The sequence below is a fragment of the Desmodus rotundus genome, chromosome 3 (assembly GCF_022682495.2).
Source record: "Desmodus rotundus isolate HL8 chromosome 3, HLdesRot8A.1, whole genome shotgun sequence".
Taxonomy (NCBI): Eukaryota; Metazoa; Chordata; class Mammalia; order Chiroptera; family Phyllostomidae; genus Desmodus; species Desmodus rotundus.
In genome coordinates, this window is record NC_071389.1 from 176,790,424 (window position 1) to 176,807,782 (window position 17,359).

The following is a 17,359-nucleotide window of genomic DNA, read 5'->3' on the forward strand; positions in this document are numbered from 1 at the left end:
AAGTATTCATTTATTCTTCAAGTTCCACATAACTCAGAGTACATAAATCTCAACAATGTGTCAGCACCTCCCCAAATAGAAGTGATTTGATTTTCTTAAGTGCTGATATTTAGTATTATTTATTTTTCCACTCTCATTTCCCAGCAGAATACCAGTACAAAAGCTTACTGTATGAGTATGGGAGGAATAAATGAATGAATGTGTTTCCCAATTCAGGCAATTGCTCAAAGAACATTGGGAAATGAGGTGGAGAGAGCTAGCCAGCCTGCCTGTGTGCTGCCCACCTTGGTACATGTCCAGGGTACCAACAGGAACCTGGCACATGAAGAAAAGTAGAAAAAGCCCTGGTTGGTGTGGCTCAGTCAGTTGGAGCATCATCCCATAAACCAAAGGGTCGCAGGTTCGATTCCTGGTCAGGACATATGCCTGGGTTGCAGGTTCAGTCTCCAGTCGGGGCATATACGGAAGGCAACCAATCAGTGTTTCTCTCACATTGATGCTCCTCTCTCTCTCTCTGTCCCCCTCCCTCCCTTCCTCTCTCAGGAATTAAAAAAAAAGAAATTAAAAATAAAAATAAAAAAGATAAAGATAAGTAGAGAAAGGCAGAAATAAGTCCATAAGCTCCAGGTGCGTATATCCTACGACCCACTCGACCTAGGCACACGGGCAACTCACAGGTATCTCAGACTTGACACGTCCAACACTCAACCCGCGGTTCAGACTCCCCCCCTCCCCCGCCCAAATCTTTTCCTCCCTCAATCTTCCTCGTCTCTCTAAATAGCACCATTCACCTCCTTGCTCGAGTCAAAAAACTGGAAATCATCTTAAGGGGAAACAAAGAGTTTCCTTGTTTGCTGAGGGGAAGGGGCCTATTATCTGAGCTCAGAAAGTTTCTCTTGCCAACAATGTCGTTCCTCCCACGTTAGACAACCCTCATATTAACTTGGTCAGCCGGCCGGTTGTTTTCTGTCTCCTCCCCATTTCTCTTACTTAAAGGGAGGTGTGGGTGAGGCAGAGTGGGACCCTCCTGGCCGCAAACCTGCAGTGCCTCCAGCCATGCCGGCCGAGCGGGAGAGGGTGGAAGACCGACCACATGCATTTTGCTGACCCTCTGTGTCTGTCGTCCCTGTTAACCCCGCTTTAGCCTGTGCTTGTTTATGGTGTTTGGCTCCACTCTCTGGCTTAACACATTCTTGATTCCTTCTCACCATTCATTCTTTTCACAAATATTTATCGAGCCCCTACTGTATGCCAGGCATTGTTCTGGGATTTGTATTTACCAGTGAACAAAACAAAGACCCTGACCTTGCAGAACAGGGGGTATAGATAGTGAACCATAGACAAAATAAATTGCTCATTGCATTGTATTTTAGAGTAATAAATGCTATGGCAAAATTAAAAAGCAGAGCAGGGTAAGAAAATGGACAGTGCTGGAGAGTATGGGATAGAGAGGCTCATATAAAACTTTTACTATTATGGTCAGGGAAGGCCTCATAGAGAACAGAGATTCGAAGGTAGTGAGCAAGTTAGCCATGTCGATATCTGGGGGGGGGGAGTGTCTTCTAGGCAGAGGAAATAGTCGGTGCAAAGACCCCAAGAGAAGGTGAGCCTATGTGCTTGCGGAACAACAGGTCAGAGAGGCTGACACGGGGCGAGCGAAGAATGAGGGCAGAGAGGTAGTGAGAAAGGCTCACCCGCCACCACCCGCGTCTGCCAGCAGCTCTGACACTGCGGGTAATGGGCCCTGAGTCTTGGAAGCGTGGCATCGCAGACACAAGCACAGCAGCTGGCACGAAATAGATACTCAAAGAAGTCATTAGAAGAACAAACGGGCAGACGAATGAATTAATGCTAATACTGGACTGCCAGAAAGAGGCTCTTGAAGTAAATAAATGGGCTACTTTAGTGTACAGACCTCGCACATGAATTTAACATAATAGTTCACGTGTTGATGATTAAGGTATAAAAGTCCTTTAAAATGAGTAATGTTCCTAAGGTTAAACAGTCTTATTTAAGCTTTGGTATGATTATGCAATCATTTTTATTTCAAAACTGTAACTCAGCCCGGACCAAATTATTACAAAAGTCACTGATGTCTTTCCTTTGTGTAAGTATACCCACAGGGGACAGGGGCATTTAAGTTCAGGCAGATCAAGAAACTCACCCAAGATCGGAGAGCTAGTTCACAGCCGATATCGAAACCCATGTCAGAGTCCAGGCCTGAGCTCATTCAATGAACTAGTATGTTTTCAATTTCTTTTTTTAACCCGACCTTCAGTCAAAAATACATTTGACTTTCAACCCAGTGCAAGCATGTGCACACACATGAAACATGTTTGGGGAAAGAATATTTCCCATTATTATCAATGATAAGATAAAAGCATAGCAGAGTGAACATTGCATATTGTTTTATGAATATATAGAATATAAAATCCAAACTAAACAACGCAGGAACAAGATTTTCAGACATGTTTATTTAGTGAACAGATGCGCTTGCCGGTTCGTAAGGCCATTCCAGCAGAATACCCGAGAACGAGGCACTCTGGGCCTCTGGTGCAACGCTGAACCTCATTCTTGTTCTTTTAAAACCCAGTCAAAGTTGGAAACTTCGCCCACATAGGTTGTTGTGATTGGTAATACAGAAATTCTACTTAGCGCTAAGGACTCTTCTCCAGTCTCAATCCAAATAATACCCGAGACGTCTTGTACTCATTCTTCAGTGTAAACATTAAGTGCATTGAGTCTCTTCTTTGTTCACCAAGTTTAAAACAATTTTTGATTCAGAGTTTTTAAAAGCAAGTAGATCTTTTATTCAAATGTTTTTCTTTCAAGCTTCAGATTTTCCCCTAAAAAGTAATGATTGTGACTCTGAGAAAAATGTGAGGTATAATAATATTTCTAATTTTATGTTATTCATGCTGACTTTATAATGTTCCCTATTTGTTATAATGTTCCCTGTGTGTTATAATGACATTGGGAACACACAGCAGCAAAAAGTATTACATTTATAAGAAAAATTTAAAGACTTGGGAATGAAAGTCCTTTCAGTGGAAGCTGATGCCTCTGGGATTATCTGGTCCTGTATGGATGTGGGGCTCTGGCTTCGACGAGGCTTTTTAGAACCCAGTGACAATAAATGTTAACTTGTAGAAAACTCATAGCAATGCAAATAATTCTTACATGTAAACATGTACATAAATTCTGTCCCTGGGAGACTCAGTTGAACAGCTGGAACAAGAGGATCCATTTCCCGGGGGGCTTTTCCATTGCCACGACAGGTGCTTTGGCGAGGAAGGCTGGAAGGCTGGGCTCAGCTGCTGCTGTCGACAGAAGTACCTGTGTGTTGGCTCTTGTGTGGCTTGGGACTCTCAGAGCACGGCAGCTGTGTCTCAGGAGAAAGCATCTGGAGACCAAGTATTCCAAGAGACCAAAGCAGAAGCGGGAAGGCCTGTTGGACCTGGTCTCCGAACTCACGCATCATCACTTCCACCACGTTTCATGGGTTACCGGAGGTTCAAGTGGAGGGGATTCAACCCCATCTCTTGTGGGGAGGAATATCAGATGATTACAGCCATTTTAAAAAACTGTCATATCTTTTGGAATCCTTGAGTGTGTTTGACATGTTAAAATATATTAGTTTTCTCCCGAAATTGTACTTAAGAGTGCCCCCAAATATCTAGATATGACCTTTAACTGTCCAAATACCATGTGCAAAATATTTGACATATGAGGTCTTCCAACTCAAGAAATCTAAATCTTATTTCTGAGTTTATGATCGTGCTTGGCTTAGTATTTTACCTTATGACAACCAGGAATTCCCCCTTGTATATACTAAGCAGGTATGGTCAGCTCCAACATCTGCACAAAATGTTTCTAAAAGTTTTGGTCACGGACATATCATTTGATTTCAATAAATCCATGAGATTCAAGTAAAACTTGCTTAGGTGCCAAAGCTTCAGGATGAGTAAACCATGGTTGTTAGTCATTTTGAACAAATTTCAATAACTCCCATATTTTCTGGCCATATTTATTGCCTAAGCTTGTAACCCCTTTACTCTTTTCCCAGTTTAAAGAATATTAAATCAACAATATACTTTTCCAACTTGGGAATTATATCTAATCCAGTTGTGAGTGAAATTAAATTTAAACAATACAAAACAATCTTCTATAAAAACTGTATCACACCTGATCTAACTACAGGTGTTGACAACTTACAACATCAGTGCTTTTGTCAAGCTGGATCGTCAAATCCATGTCAGACTCTAATGGTGTGAAAACACTGCTTCTCGGGTAAGTCGCAGGGATGGAACACACCGCACAGGAAGCCTAGGCAATGACACCACAATAACTTTGTACAGTGGCAGATGGTCACTGGACTTACTGTGGTGATCACGTCATAAAGAATATAAATGTCCAATCACTATGCAATGTGGCCTGTCAACCATACATCAATTAAAAACTTGCTTCTCTATTTTCAGCAATAGTACAGATTTGATGAGATATTATAGTATATTAAGAGGTATAATTTTAAGTTTGTCAGCTGATTCATCATTTTACCATCAAAATCATATGTACTATCCCATACATCCTGGAAGAATAATTTTTAACACTTGTGTGACTCATTTCTTGTTTTGTCATCTAATATACTTCTAAATAGAGTATTATAAGGCTTTTTTATTAATAATGGATGAAAACTTAGTCACAAACTGGAAAAAATATCAAAAAATCTTTCTTTCCAAAAAATACCCTGAACATTTGTAAATTAACTCAGTCTTGAAAATTTACTGATCCAGATAAAACACAGAGGTTCTTCACAACTAACTACACATTATACTAATATACAATTCAACTGTACAATGTTTACATCCTGATAAAATATTGATCAAGTTAACCATAATATACCAGAAAATAAATAAGTGCCTGGGGGCAGCTACCTAATTTTCAGGGCCCAGTGCAAATGAAAATGTGGCCCCCTGCCTGAACGTGGGCCTGCCAATCCATTTTTCCAAGGGCCACTGCCCACCCCATGATGGACAGGTGACCCCGGGTGGAGTGTGGCAGCAGACATGAGGCAGGGGCAGAAAGGGGGAAACACGGTAACCAGGGCCCCAAAGGGCAGCAGCGTGGAGTGGACAGCAAGAGCCCGTCTCGGGAGGCCGGGAGGCTGTAGAGGCAGGCGCTCACATGAGCCAAGGCTGCAAGCCCCAGCACATGCTTCTTTGTCCCATCTGACTTCACTTACAAACAGCCGAATTCAGAGCTAAAGTTATTAAGAATTCCAAGACGGTGACCACAGAGCATTAAGCTTCAAGCATGGGACCCTTCTAAGTGGGGGACCCTGAACAGCTGCACCGATTGCATCCCCACAAAGCCAGCCTGGGAGGTGACAGTGAGCAAAAGAGCAAGTGATCCGTCCCGGCCAGCGCGCCCTGTCTCGCGCAGCCAGTCCTGCCAGCTGTAGCCTTTGTCGCAGGATGAAGAGTATAGTTTGCACTCCTTCCTTTTTTTCTTTTCGGTATTGAGCTCCCTCTTTTTCACTTTTCAGTTACAGTTGACATACGTTACATTAGTTTCAGGTGTATGATATAATGATTGCACATTTACATAACTTACGAAGGGATCACCCTGATAAGTCTAGTGCCCATCTGACACCGTACATAGTTACTGCGATATAATTGACTATAGTCCCTATTCTGAACTTTACATCCTGTGACTATTTTTATTTTATTATTTAAATTTTTTTCTATTACACTGTACATTCAATATCGTTTTGTATTCGTTTCAGGTGTACACCACAGGGGTCAAACATTCATAATCTATTCTCTTTTTTTCCTTCTGCTCATGACCCACATGTCATGTCTCACCCCTTGTCTCTTTCAGAGCCTGTCCTGAGATAGGAAGTGTCAGGAAAGGCAGCCTGGTATGGCAGCAAGAATGTGACCAGGGAACAAATATAAAGAAAAAAAAAGAGAACGTGAGCAGGAGTCAAGCAACCCTGGCTGCCTCCTCTACTATTCCGTGTGTTTGGTGCATCCCTTTATTTCTCTGGGCCTCTGCTTCCTTATTATTTAATTCCTCCTGTAATCAAGTCGGCTTCCTTATTATTATTAATGAAAGGATTGAAACAGGTGAGCTCTAATATTTCCTCCAGCTCTGTTTCTGGGAGAAGCAGAACACAAATAAGAGTTTGACAAGAGTCATTTGACCTCTTGACTGTTTTATCTTCATTTTTAGTGGACTTGCAGCAATCAATACTCTTTGAGTCATCAAAGCCATATCCGAACTCTTTGGTGTGATGCTGTTGCCACACAAAAGCCAAAAGAAATGAGGTGTGAGTGATGTGGAGGTATGTAGGCGAAGGGGGCCTCATTTCCTTAGGGCTTAGCAGCACGTGGGTTAATTCCATAACTCCAGATTTTTAAATAACAATAATTAGTACCTAAGACAAGTTCTTTTATGTGGTCATTAACCCATTAATTCGCCTGCCTCAAGCCAGCAGGTCAGGAGGAATCTTCTTAGAAGACAAGCTGGCCAGAACATCACAACAGCGAGGAAGGACCGTGACTAACTAGCTGGAAGGGGCTGGAAGGAGAGAAGAGGTCACCAAAATAATTCTCTTGGAAGAATTAAGTGGGAAATCCTCTGTTGTTTTACTGACAGCAATTTAACCACTCACTAGGCTTTTCGAGCGAATTCTCATGCACGTCGCATTTCATCATCTAGAAAATCCCTTTATCCTTTCCTGTAAACTTTAGATTGCCTTTACAGCTTCAGACTGACCAGAATTACACTTAAGCAAGTAAAGGGGAGGACTCGCCTCCCTTGAATATTCTTCCCTCAAAGGAAAAAAAATGGCTTTTTAAAGTTAAGCCATCTCTAAAATAGAACCCCACTTCAGAATGATTTTGTCTCGGGTTTCTGAAGGTCCTGACTTATTTGCAGGTGGCTTTCACTAAAAAGCATCTGTTGGAAAAGCACACTGCCGAAAAGTACCTTCACAAAGCCTGGAATTCTATCGTTAGGGTCCTTCAATTAAACAGTCCATCCACCACCTAGGAGGTGCTCTGCTCCAGGCCAGGTGCATAAAATGTAGAACTTGACCACCCACCCCCCAGCAAATATAAATCTAATCAAGAGGATGAGACTCATACAAATAAAACAAAGAAATTTATTTCTTTTTTAAAATGCATTCATTATGTTTTTAATTAATTAATGCAAATGAAATAGGGAGACAATCTGGTTTCTGTCATTTTGAAGAGCACATACCCTACCTGTTGTTGAGCTCACAGTGGGAGGCAGTGAATGAGAGCTACAGCAATCAGGGAAGGCGGGCAAACTTCTAGAAGAGATACCATGCACTAGATCTGAAAGGTAGGACACGGATTTGGGGAGGAAATAGGGTCGATGGGAATAAAGCACAGATGATAAAAAGGAGTAAAGCAAAGGCAGTTCAGGTCAGGGACAGCACCTAAGGGAAGGCAAGCAGATGGGAGCTTGTTCTTTGGGAGGCAGTAGGAAAGCCAACCTGGATAACCCACAGGGCCAGGAGACCTGAAAGAAATATGAGTGGATGAGAAAGACAGGGCCAGGTCAAAGAATGACTTTAAACCAGATTAACAGGTACTAATTTGGGGTCTTCAGAAGTCCCGTGTCAAAATGCAAATATCCAGGAAAAGAACCACGGAGTAAACTGGGAGCAGGGGTAGGGGATGGGGAGGGGCCTGCAGCCAGTATAGGTGGGACACGGCACTGTGTGCTCGATTACATGTCACCACAGGAGAAAAGGAATATGATATACCGGTATGAGCGGGTAACTTCCAGTTCTGAGTTCTATCTTGGGTCCTAGGAATGCCCCGGTGGAATGAGACCCAGTACAAATATATCTGACACGGGGTGAGGAGAGGAAGGATAGAGGGAAATTATACCAAAGCCCACACTTGCTGGACATCCAATGCCTGAGGAAGGACTTCCAAGAGAGAGGAAAAGAGAATAGCAGAGAAGACAAATTTCCCCCAATTCACAATTTCGCCAACCACTGGCCATCTAAATGCACATACCCTTCTTTTTGGTCCAGTAAACTCTTATTCCTTTGTTGAATGGATGCTCTTTTGAATCTTATGATCAAAATCAAGATGTGGGGAAGAGTCTGGAGGCAGCTTTTCAGGGAGCAGGTCAGAAGAAGAATGGAGGAGCCTCTGGTAAGGCCCACTGAGGTCTCGCAGCTTCCCGAACACAGTGCAGTATGTGGGGGTGGGGGGGCAAGCAGCCTTTCCTAAATTCACACCCCCTGCAGGACCTCCCTAAGGCCAAGGTGCCTCTAGCGAGCAGCAGAATGGGAAATAATTGTCATCACCAAAGAAATCTCTTAGAAAAGTTGCTGTAAAACTGGAATAGGTGTGTCTTTCTGACCTTCTGGTTCTTTTTATAGGCACTGCAGGAATCTGAGTGAGGGCCTCCAGTCCTTCCGCCCATTTGGGGAGAGAATAAAGAAGCTGAGGTTGTCTCCTTCTTACTCATTGGCAGTTACAGCCTCGCAGCCACCACAGCCTCAGCTTCCAGCGCGGACACAGAGAAGGTAAGTCAAAAGGAAAGGGCCATGCCCTCAGCTATAAACCTAGGTCACTCCAGCCATCTAGCTTAGGAATAACTGAAGAGGAGGAGAGCTAGGCGTATTCAATTGCGAGGTACATTTTTCCAAATAAATATATGGAATTTTTTCCTAGGCAACCTCTGTTAAGACATGGGTTTTGGTGCTAAATTATCCAAAAAGTTATTTAAAGTCAGGGACCATTTTGTATAATTCTTTGATGAACAGATAGTAAGCATTGAACAAGAACATGTTGCACTGAATTGAACTGAATTTAAAGAAGGAACGGTCATAAATATTACTAGGAAAAATCACTGTCCGTCTCCTTCAATCAGTGCATCAGTGTCTTGAGTGAGCCAGTGATCTATCAATGTCAACGGCCCTTGTCCTGGAGCCTGAGGTAGCTGTACTGCCACCAATCAGGGAAATCTTGGCATCCCTCTTTATGAAAAAGATTCTCCATCAGCTTCAAAAAGCCGTGGTGGAAATTGTGACATGGAAGGGGATGGATTATCTGGAGCCCCCAAGTGAAGATTGTTCTATTTTTCCAAGCAGGATAGAGATAGGATAGTTTTGGGGGTTTACTAGTTTGGGGCTATTTTACTCAGTGCATCCAGGTGTCTTTATTTGGGACTGAGAGACATTATAGCGACCTGCATATACCCAATAGGCATTCTTGTGGGTAGGTATAAAGTCATAAGTTTGTCTCTCTTTCTTCTGCAGGGAAACAGAAGTCCATTTTCGTGGAGTCCACCTACAGTCACTATGTGTGAGGACTTCACCAAGCCCACAGAGGACTATTATTTCCTCTGTGACACAGAGGGGCCGTGGCGCATTGTCCTGGAGTGCCTGGCAATAATTGGCATAGTGGTTACAGTTATTCTGCTCCTGGCACTTCTCTTCCTCGTGTGTAAGGTTCAAGACTGTGGCCAGTGGAATGTCCTCCCCACCCAGATCCTCTTCCTCCTGGGTGTGCTGGGGCTCTTTGGCCTTGCTTTTGCCTTCATCAACCAGTTCAATCAGCAAACCGCTCCCGTACGCTACTTCTTCTTCGGGGTTCTCTTTGCTCTCTGTTTCGCATGCCTCTTGGCTCATGCCTCCAACCTGGTGAAGCTGGTCCGGGGTGGCGTCTCCTTCTCTTGGACCACAATTCTGTGCATTGCTGTTGGTCTTAGCCTGTTGCAGACGATCATTGCCATTGAGTATGTGACTCTCATAATGACCAGAGGCATGATGTTTGTGCATATGACGCCCTGGCAGCTCAATGTGGACTTCGTTGTGCTCCTGGTCTACGTCCTTCTCCTGATGGCCCTCACATTCTTCATCTCCAAAGCCACCTTTTGTGGCCCGTGTGAGAACTGGAAGCAGCATGGAAGGCTCATCTTCATCACTATGCTCATCTCCATCGTCATCTGGGTGGTGTGGATCTCCATGCTCATGAGGGGCAACCCGCAGCTCCAGCGGCAGCCCCAGTGGGACGACCCTGTCATCTGCATTGGCCTGGTCACCAATGCCTGGGTCTTCCTGCTGCTGTACATCATCCCTGAGCTCTGCATTCTCTGCAGATCGTGGAAACAAGATTGCGCTTCACCAGGCAACACCAGCTCGGTGCCAGCCTACAAATGCGGCTTCAGAGCAGAGAACCAGGAACTCTCAAAAGGTACCGTCCCAGGGGATTCAGAAAGCAGGGAGGTTCTTCTATGGGAGAAACAGGAGAGAGTTGTGCAACCAAATGAATCAGGAGGGAACAAAAAGGCAATGGTCAGAATTTAGTGGATGACTAAATATTCCAAGCATGGAGATGCAGACCCCCAGAATCAGGGTTAAACTTTTATGAAAAATGAGCTCTTCCAACATACAAAGACCAAGGGAATGAGACCAAGACAGAAGTGAACCAAAGGTCCCCCAAGTAAAGAGGGTGTGGCTCTGGTGCTCGTGTTGGGGACAGAAAGGCACCCACTCATATACAATGAGTCAATCAGCCCCAAATTAGGCTTGGGCCATGCAATTGCACGACATGTAATGCTCAGCCCAGATGTCTGGGCTGTCAAGTACAGAAGTCAATCCTGGCAACAGAGACTGACATTTTAAAAGTTAAGTCTCAAAACTAATTTGCCCCAACATCATAATAAATTGATTTGCAGGACTCATTACCTTGTTAAAGTTACAAAGCCCAATAACTTCCGGGTCTCTACTTTTCAAACTACTCACTGCTTAAAGCCCTTCAAGGTTTACAAAAAGTGATAGGAAGAGCCATTAAATCAGAATCCTGAGTAAAAGTACAGATGTACAATCATTAATAGAAATAAAGCAACTTGCTTATGTGACATGTTCATATCAATTTCTAGGTTGTATTTTGATCCTTATGTAAGACCAAGCCACCTGACCATCCTTTGTAAGAGAATAAAATGTATTATCCATGACAATGAGGAGGCTTGAACACCAACAACCTGGGAAAAATAGTAGCTAATTTCATTCATCTGGAAAGATGTCAAAACTCATTCTTTCCTTTCTAAAACATCTGGCCTATTATTCACAACCAAATATCATAGTTTTACATCAATTCTTGTGTCTTAATAGGCATCTGATTTCTCACAATTTATTTCTAATGTGCAAAGATGATGTTATTTTATATATTGTATAGCACACATCATGTTCACTAGGCTTAAAAAATTAATAGAAAGCTTTCCTTTTAAGTGCATACACTATTTTGAGCAGTAATCTATGGCTAATTACACATTCAAATTAAATCCTGTTGAGAGGGATGCATCCATTCATTCTTCTCAGCCCGGCTGACCGAGGGCCAGAAACTGGCAGTGTGCGCCCTCCCTGTAGCAAGCTTTCCTTGTGCGTTGCTGACGTGCAATCAGACCGCTGAGGTTTGGCAGAATTGCAGTCAGTCTCATTGCTCTCACCAGAAGACAGGATAAAACTTCCTGTGTTTGTTTTATTGCTGTTTTATGTTTCCAGGAAACAAAAGTCAGAGAGAAGGAGAAAGAGAGAGAATTCTTTGAGTTTCATGAAACCTTAAACACACTGGGATTTGTAATCATCAATATTCCATGTCCCCAGAAATGTGGGACAAGTGTTTAAAGTGTTTTAAGGAACATCCTGGTGGAACAGCAAGGGCTGGCAAAAGCGCAGTCTTTCCTGGTACTATCCTTATTGTTCATGCATGGCTAGTAAATCCACTTCTGAGCAGAAAACAGCCTGCCAGTGATAGCCATTGTCAGTGTAGTTTAATACTTGGGGCTGGGGTGGGGGGGGGATCGATAGTGTACTGGAGAGCACAGAGACCAAACTCCAAAACTGGGCAGAATAACCAGAAACTTAAGCTTTAGAGAATGTAATCAGAATTTAGATCACCTGGAAAAAGCACAAAACACAAAAATTGGAAGAATGATGAAATCTCAATAAAAAGTAGAGGATTATACCTAGCTACAGAAAACAAACAAATAGACACAAAATAGATAAGAAGTAGGCAAGTACAGTATACTAAGTACAGTGTAAAAACAATTACCTGAAAAACTCTCTGTGTCGTAGGTCATGAGCTGCAGTGGGAAAGCAGCTCAGCACGGCCTTTGTTTTTGTTTTCTCCAGAAACAATCACTGTTCTACATAAACAGATGTGTGGTCATCAAGAACAGTCAGGCCATTGTGCTGAGCTTGGGTCAATCGCTAAGGAGAATTCCCCTTCCAGCTCTGGGGTCCACTAACGAGAAGTGTGGGGAACTTGGAGAGGTGTCGGTGGGAACCTGCAAAGATGACTAAAGGGTTATAACGTCAGACCTGTGTGGAAATGTTAAGACAACGATCTGAGATGGCAGTTCTTCACCTGCCTTTATCGTAAACTATTTAACTTTTCCCTCTCTCTAAATTCCGTACAAAACATGAAATCTTGTTTGAATCCATGAGGCATGCATTGGCACGTGACTCTTCTGATTAATACCATTCATAGCTGTGACTCCAGTCACATAATTATTTGATTTACCTCTGGGTTGTGGGACCAAATTATTCACCTGAAAGAAGAGTAAGACAAGGGGGGCTTAGCAGGGTGTTACACCAAAGACCTCTCCAAGAGGCTGTTGTCCCGTTTTCTGTCTCCCACTGAAGGCTGCAAGTAGAAATGGATTCAAACCAAAGCATGAGGGATTTTGATTAAATATGAAAAGAAGAGCTGGTAAACACTAAAACGGATCATCGAAAGGGATTAGGTTAAAGACTCCATTTCCCTGGGATTCTTTCAAAAGAAGACTAGGCTTTCTCTCTCTGAAGTGGCTTGTGGACTTAATTCCCCAGAGGCGAAGTCTGGCTGGAGAAGGAAAGTGCAACCAGGCAGGGTACCACAGGACGCGGGGCGGCTGGGCTTAGTCTTTGCCCTGTTACAAATGTGCTCCGAAAAAGTAGTATATTGATTGAACTTTTGAAGTTACTTGTTCTTTTATTTTTATTTTTACTTTTTTTATTGTTGTTCAATTACAGTTGGCTGGGGTGGGGTGGGGAGGGTTGTTGTTCTTTTGATTGAAAATTTTCATGTAACCGATTTGTAGAGACCTTAAATATAGTAGAATATCAGTCATGATTTTTTTTTAGACCAGGAAATCTCCTGTTCTAATCATTGCTTACTTTATCTTTTAGACTAATTAGAATATTATTAGATCAAGGCTGCTAAAAGCAAGACCCATATATATCAAAGTATCACATTATTGTGGGTATTTTTCAGTCCAGTGTTTACATGTGTACAAACCTAGTACAATTTGACAAAAATAATGAATCTATGTAATATAAAAATGGGCCCATGACTATAAAATGATATAAGCCAGGAGAAGAAAGTTTTTGCAAACATAAGCCCTTTGGGTTGTTTTCCATATAGCAAATACCAACTTTTGCTGAACGTAGCCCTTTCTGACAATTCTCAACATTTTTTTCTACAAGGCCCCACCTCACTATGAGAATCCAATTTGAATGGCCCCAGAGGGCATGACTTTTGTTTGTTTTTCATGGGAACAAGTAGCAAAACCGGTCTTTGGTCACCCTCAAGCACTACGGGTCACAAAGAGAGAACTGGCGAGAAGTATGGAGGAAGATGGTGAGCTGGAGAATTAAGCTTCTCTAATTTATGATCCGGTCTGATGAGAATGTTGGATGAACACTGGTTACCAAGGGACTGAGTAGGAAGGAGTCTTGTTATGACCCAAGGAACATAGTTACACCCAAAATTCAGTTCATTCTGCTGTGAAGGAAAAGAGGACGTTTCATGCTTCACAAGGTCCTATCCCTCTCAAAAACGCCAGCAGGAGGAAGATGTCAGAGCGTCGATTATAACTACACCGCCAGCACCACCACCAGCAATAATGTGCAAAGGGTAGCGCTGTGGCATTTTCTATGCATCGTGTCTTACTCCAGAGGCCTTACCCACCTGTATGTTAGCTGATTTAACTTCAAAACAACCCTATGAAATAGATTTACTACTATGATCATCATGATCCCTCTTCTACTTCCACCAGGAAACAAAGGCAACGAAAGGTTAGGCAATCGAGGCGTGGGTAACACAGCTAACCAATGAGAGAGAGCAGAGCCCACGGCTCCAGTGCTACAGCCGGCAAGCGTGAATACTGATGGCCCAGCTACGTCTGTGACCATCAAACAACAAATATGTACCCACAGGGGCCTCGCCTTAGGCACAAACACAGCTACTCTTCATAAAGCTGCAGTCCTATTGAGGAGACAGACATGAAACAAGTAACCACCTGTGTGCTATTCTACCACAATATGAAATTATCTTTAATGATGTTTTGTATTATGTCCCATTTCTTAAATGGAACCAATTTTGTAGAGTATCAGGCTTAAAGGGACTTTAGAAATGATCTAGTTAAAGCTTTTCTTTTTGCTCTTGCAGACAGTGAGATGCCCGTGGTCATGTGGTAACTCTGGAGAAAAGGCTCTGACCCAGGGCCCGTGTTCTTTCTCTAGAAAGTGGTGATGAATCTTCAGCCTCTTCAATTACTAAACATGGATGAGCTGCTTCTGAACACAAAAGGCTATATATGTACAATCTTCCTCAGAAGCTTTAAAAATACTTTTTTTAAATCATTTTTTTGTTATTATTGTTAGAACAGCCTCAACAGAGGATTTCTTTTTAAAGGGCCAAAATCCTCTTTGCAAGCCATTAAGTCCTCTTCTAGTCCTCAGGTGCTGTTTCCGGGTGAATCTCTGACACTAACCCAGCCCTTCCCTCCTTTGGCTTTCAGCCCGAGACAGTGATGGAGCTCAGGAGGATGTAGCATTAACTTCATATTCAGCTGCAGGTAAATGTGTTCATCTGCGTTCACCACGGAGGGCCAGAGCAAGCTCTCCTGCTTTATGAGAGCAGTGAGGTTTCGGCTCCAGTGGCTTTTATTGACTGCGAGAGGTGTGGTAGGGCAGGGCCATCCCTACAGGCATGTGGAGCTGGAGCCATCTAGATTAAACCACACCAGGCCAGCCCAGTAAAGGCGAGGCAGGCCTTTTGCCTCTGCCTAACCCCTCCCCATCCCCATCACCACTGCCATCAACAATATATGTGTTCTGATGCAGGTGAGTGTCCCCAGAAAGAAAGGACAGCTGGAAAGATTTGTTTGAGGGTGGAGAGAAGCAAGCTCACTGCCGTTTGCCCTGGGCACAGTGGGGAATTGTAAATATGCGTGAGTGTCAGATCTGTTCCTAGTATCAGTTGTCGAAACAGATCCCCTGAGCCACACTGGCTGCCTCTCTGAGTCACTGCCCAGCTCCAGCTGCCCAGGTGGCCCCAGGAGCTGGGCTAGGTCTGTCCTCATCATCTGGATGTCCAGAGGGATATACTAATTTTAATCGTTTTGGGCAAAAACCAAGAGAGTGCTGCAGAGTAGAACTGGAGGTAACTTGCATTTGTGCCATGAGGGTTTGGAGACACACAATCTGGACAGCCAAACAGACCACACTGGGACACAGTTCTTGTGTTATGGGGATCAGAAGGAGCTAAAGTCCGAGAATGAAAGTCACCAACTGTACTAGGCAGCTCTAGGCTGATCCCTCTGGTTGGTTCTCTGAGACTTTGTCCTTTCTTGGAAAGACACACGGTCCAGGACATAGCTGTATCATTTGCTATAATTAACCCTCTGCAGGGCATTTACACGACAGGGACATCTTTATTATCCCCTGTGAGAATTTCTTAGATTACTTTCAATTTCCAGTGATCAGCCATTCAAGAGTCTTGCAGAGAGATTCTTGTTAATGACTAAGGGGGATGATGGTAAAGAAGTTCTGATATGGGTAGGCTCATTTTTTTTTCCTTTTTTTAATTAGCAAAGTATTAACTGATGCTGAAATGATAATATTTCAAATCGTTCTAGAGAGTACCATCCCCTATGCTGGCTCAGAAAGTTCATGATGGCTTTTCTTCCTTTCTAGACTGTTGACCCCACACAAGAGTATTTCAACCCACGGGCTACTCTAGGCCCCCGGCAAGATGCGGCATTCTCAAGTCCACAGGATACAGGAGTAGTGAAGACCCAGAAGACCACCCTAATGTAGCCCTGCTGGGCCACTGGGGAGCCTACAGAGTCACACTGCCAACAAAATACCAACTCACCTTCCTTCTTTGCTTCCTTCTTCCATCTGGACCCTTCATCAGAAGACTGCCTTTTCGAGCATAATTACAATCTTGCTGGCCACCCTACCTGACTCTGTGTCTCTTTCTTCATTCACGTAACTAAAAAGTTCCCTTCCTTAGCAGTGCTAGAACAAATTGCCTCCTCTTCCTAATGGAACCAAAAGACCTAGGTCTGAAGAAATTAGGGTCATGCTAATATGACAAAGTTTAAAAGCAACTCATTACTGGAATACTCTTGTAGTCATTTTTTATAAAAGGCCCCTATGTATGAGTGACCCAGCATTTTCAATAAAAGAGCAGAATCTTCAGGATCCCCACAATTGGGCATTTTAAATAATGTGAACATTTCATGGACTTGCAAATTGGCAGGCTTCTTCCCATGGTGTCTGCACCTCACGACAGTGAGTACGAAGGCAGATGTGGCTGGGGTCAATGACCTGCTTTGATGAACCAATAACAGCAAAGGAAGAGCTGTCCCAGCTGATGCTCATAAAGGAATGTAGGTGGTGCACATAAAAAGCAGAGTCTGCCTGTCTTGATGTTTCTAATGAACCGATGCTTCTGCACTAATTACTTTGCCTTCTTTTCTCATGCAGCCCCACGTGGGTTCATCTGTCCTTAATATGCATTTGTCATATGTAACAGGTGGAACAGGAGCAGAGTCAGATATGTGCTGCCAGAAGGGTTCTAAGGGACCAATTCAGCCCTCCGACCTTGTAGAGAAGGAAACAGAACCCAAGAGAAATGGAATGACTTGCCCCAAATCACACAGCAGTTAGAGGTGGGTCAGGTTTTCCAATGCAGAGACAACTCTTTTTCCCACTCTGGGAGGCTTCTCCAGGCCCGTATTTTTGTATTATCAAGTAAAGAGTGCCCCTCCCCTGAGAACCAAATGTGTTATTTCAAACCAGGGAGTGTTGAGCACCTGCTGTGTAACAGATCGTTGAAAAATAGCTAAGACTCCATACATGAAAAAAAAGCCTTTCGAATGACCAATGGACAGCATGGGTTTTTGAATATCAACGAGTATCTCCCGAGCGTGGGCAAGGTACCAGGAACTGTTCTCGGACTCGGTCCTAGGCAGACAACACTGCTGTGGTAGATCTTCCATTTTTTGTGGGGGAGATAATTCAAAGCAAAGA

At 43.4% G+C, this 17,359-nt stretch overlaps 1 protein-coding gene across 1 annotated transcript; it reads left to right on the forward strand.

Moving 5' to 3' along the window:
• The first annotated feature begins 9,256 nt into the window (after window positions 1-9,256).
• On the forward strand, window positions 9,257-16,138 carry GPRC5D (G protein-coupled receptor class C group 5 member D). Its single transcript, XM_071220793.1, has 2 exons — window positions 9,257-10,348; window positions 16,016-16,138. The coding sequence occupies exons 1-2, from the start codon at window positions 9,353-9,355 to the stop codon at window positions 16,136-16,138; spliced, it is 1,119 nt and encodes a 372-aa protein (XP_071076894.1). The 5' UTR covers window positions 9,257-9,352.
• The last annotated feature ends 1,221 nt before the right edge of the window (window positions 16,139-17,359 follow it).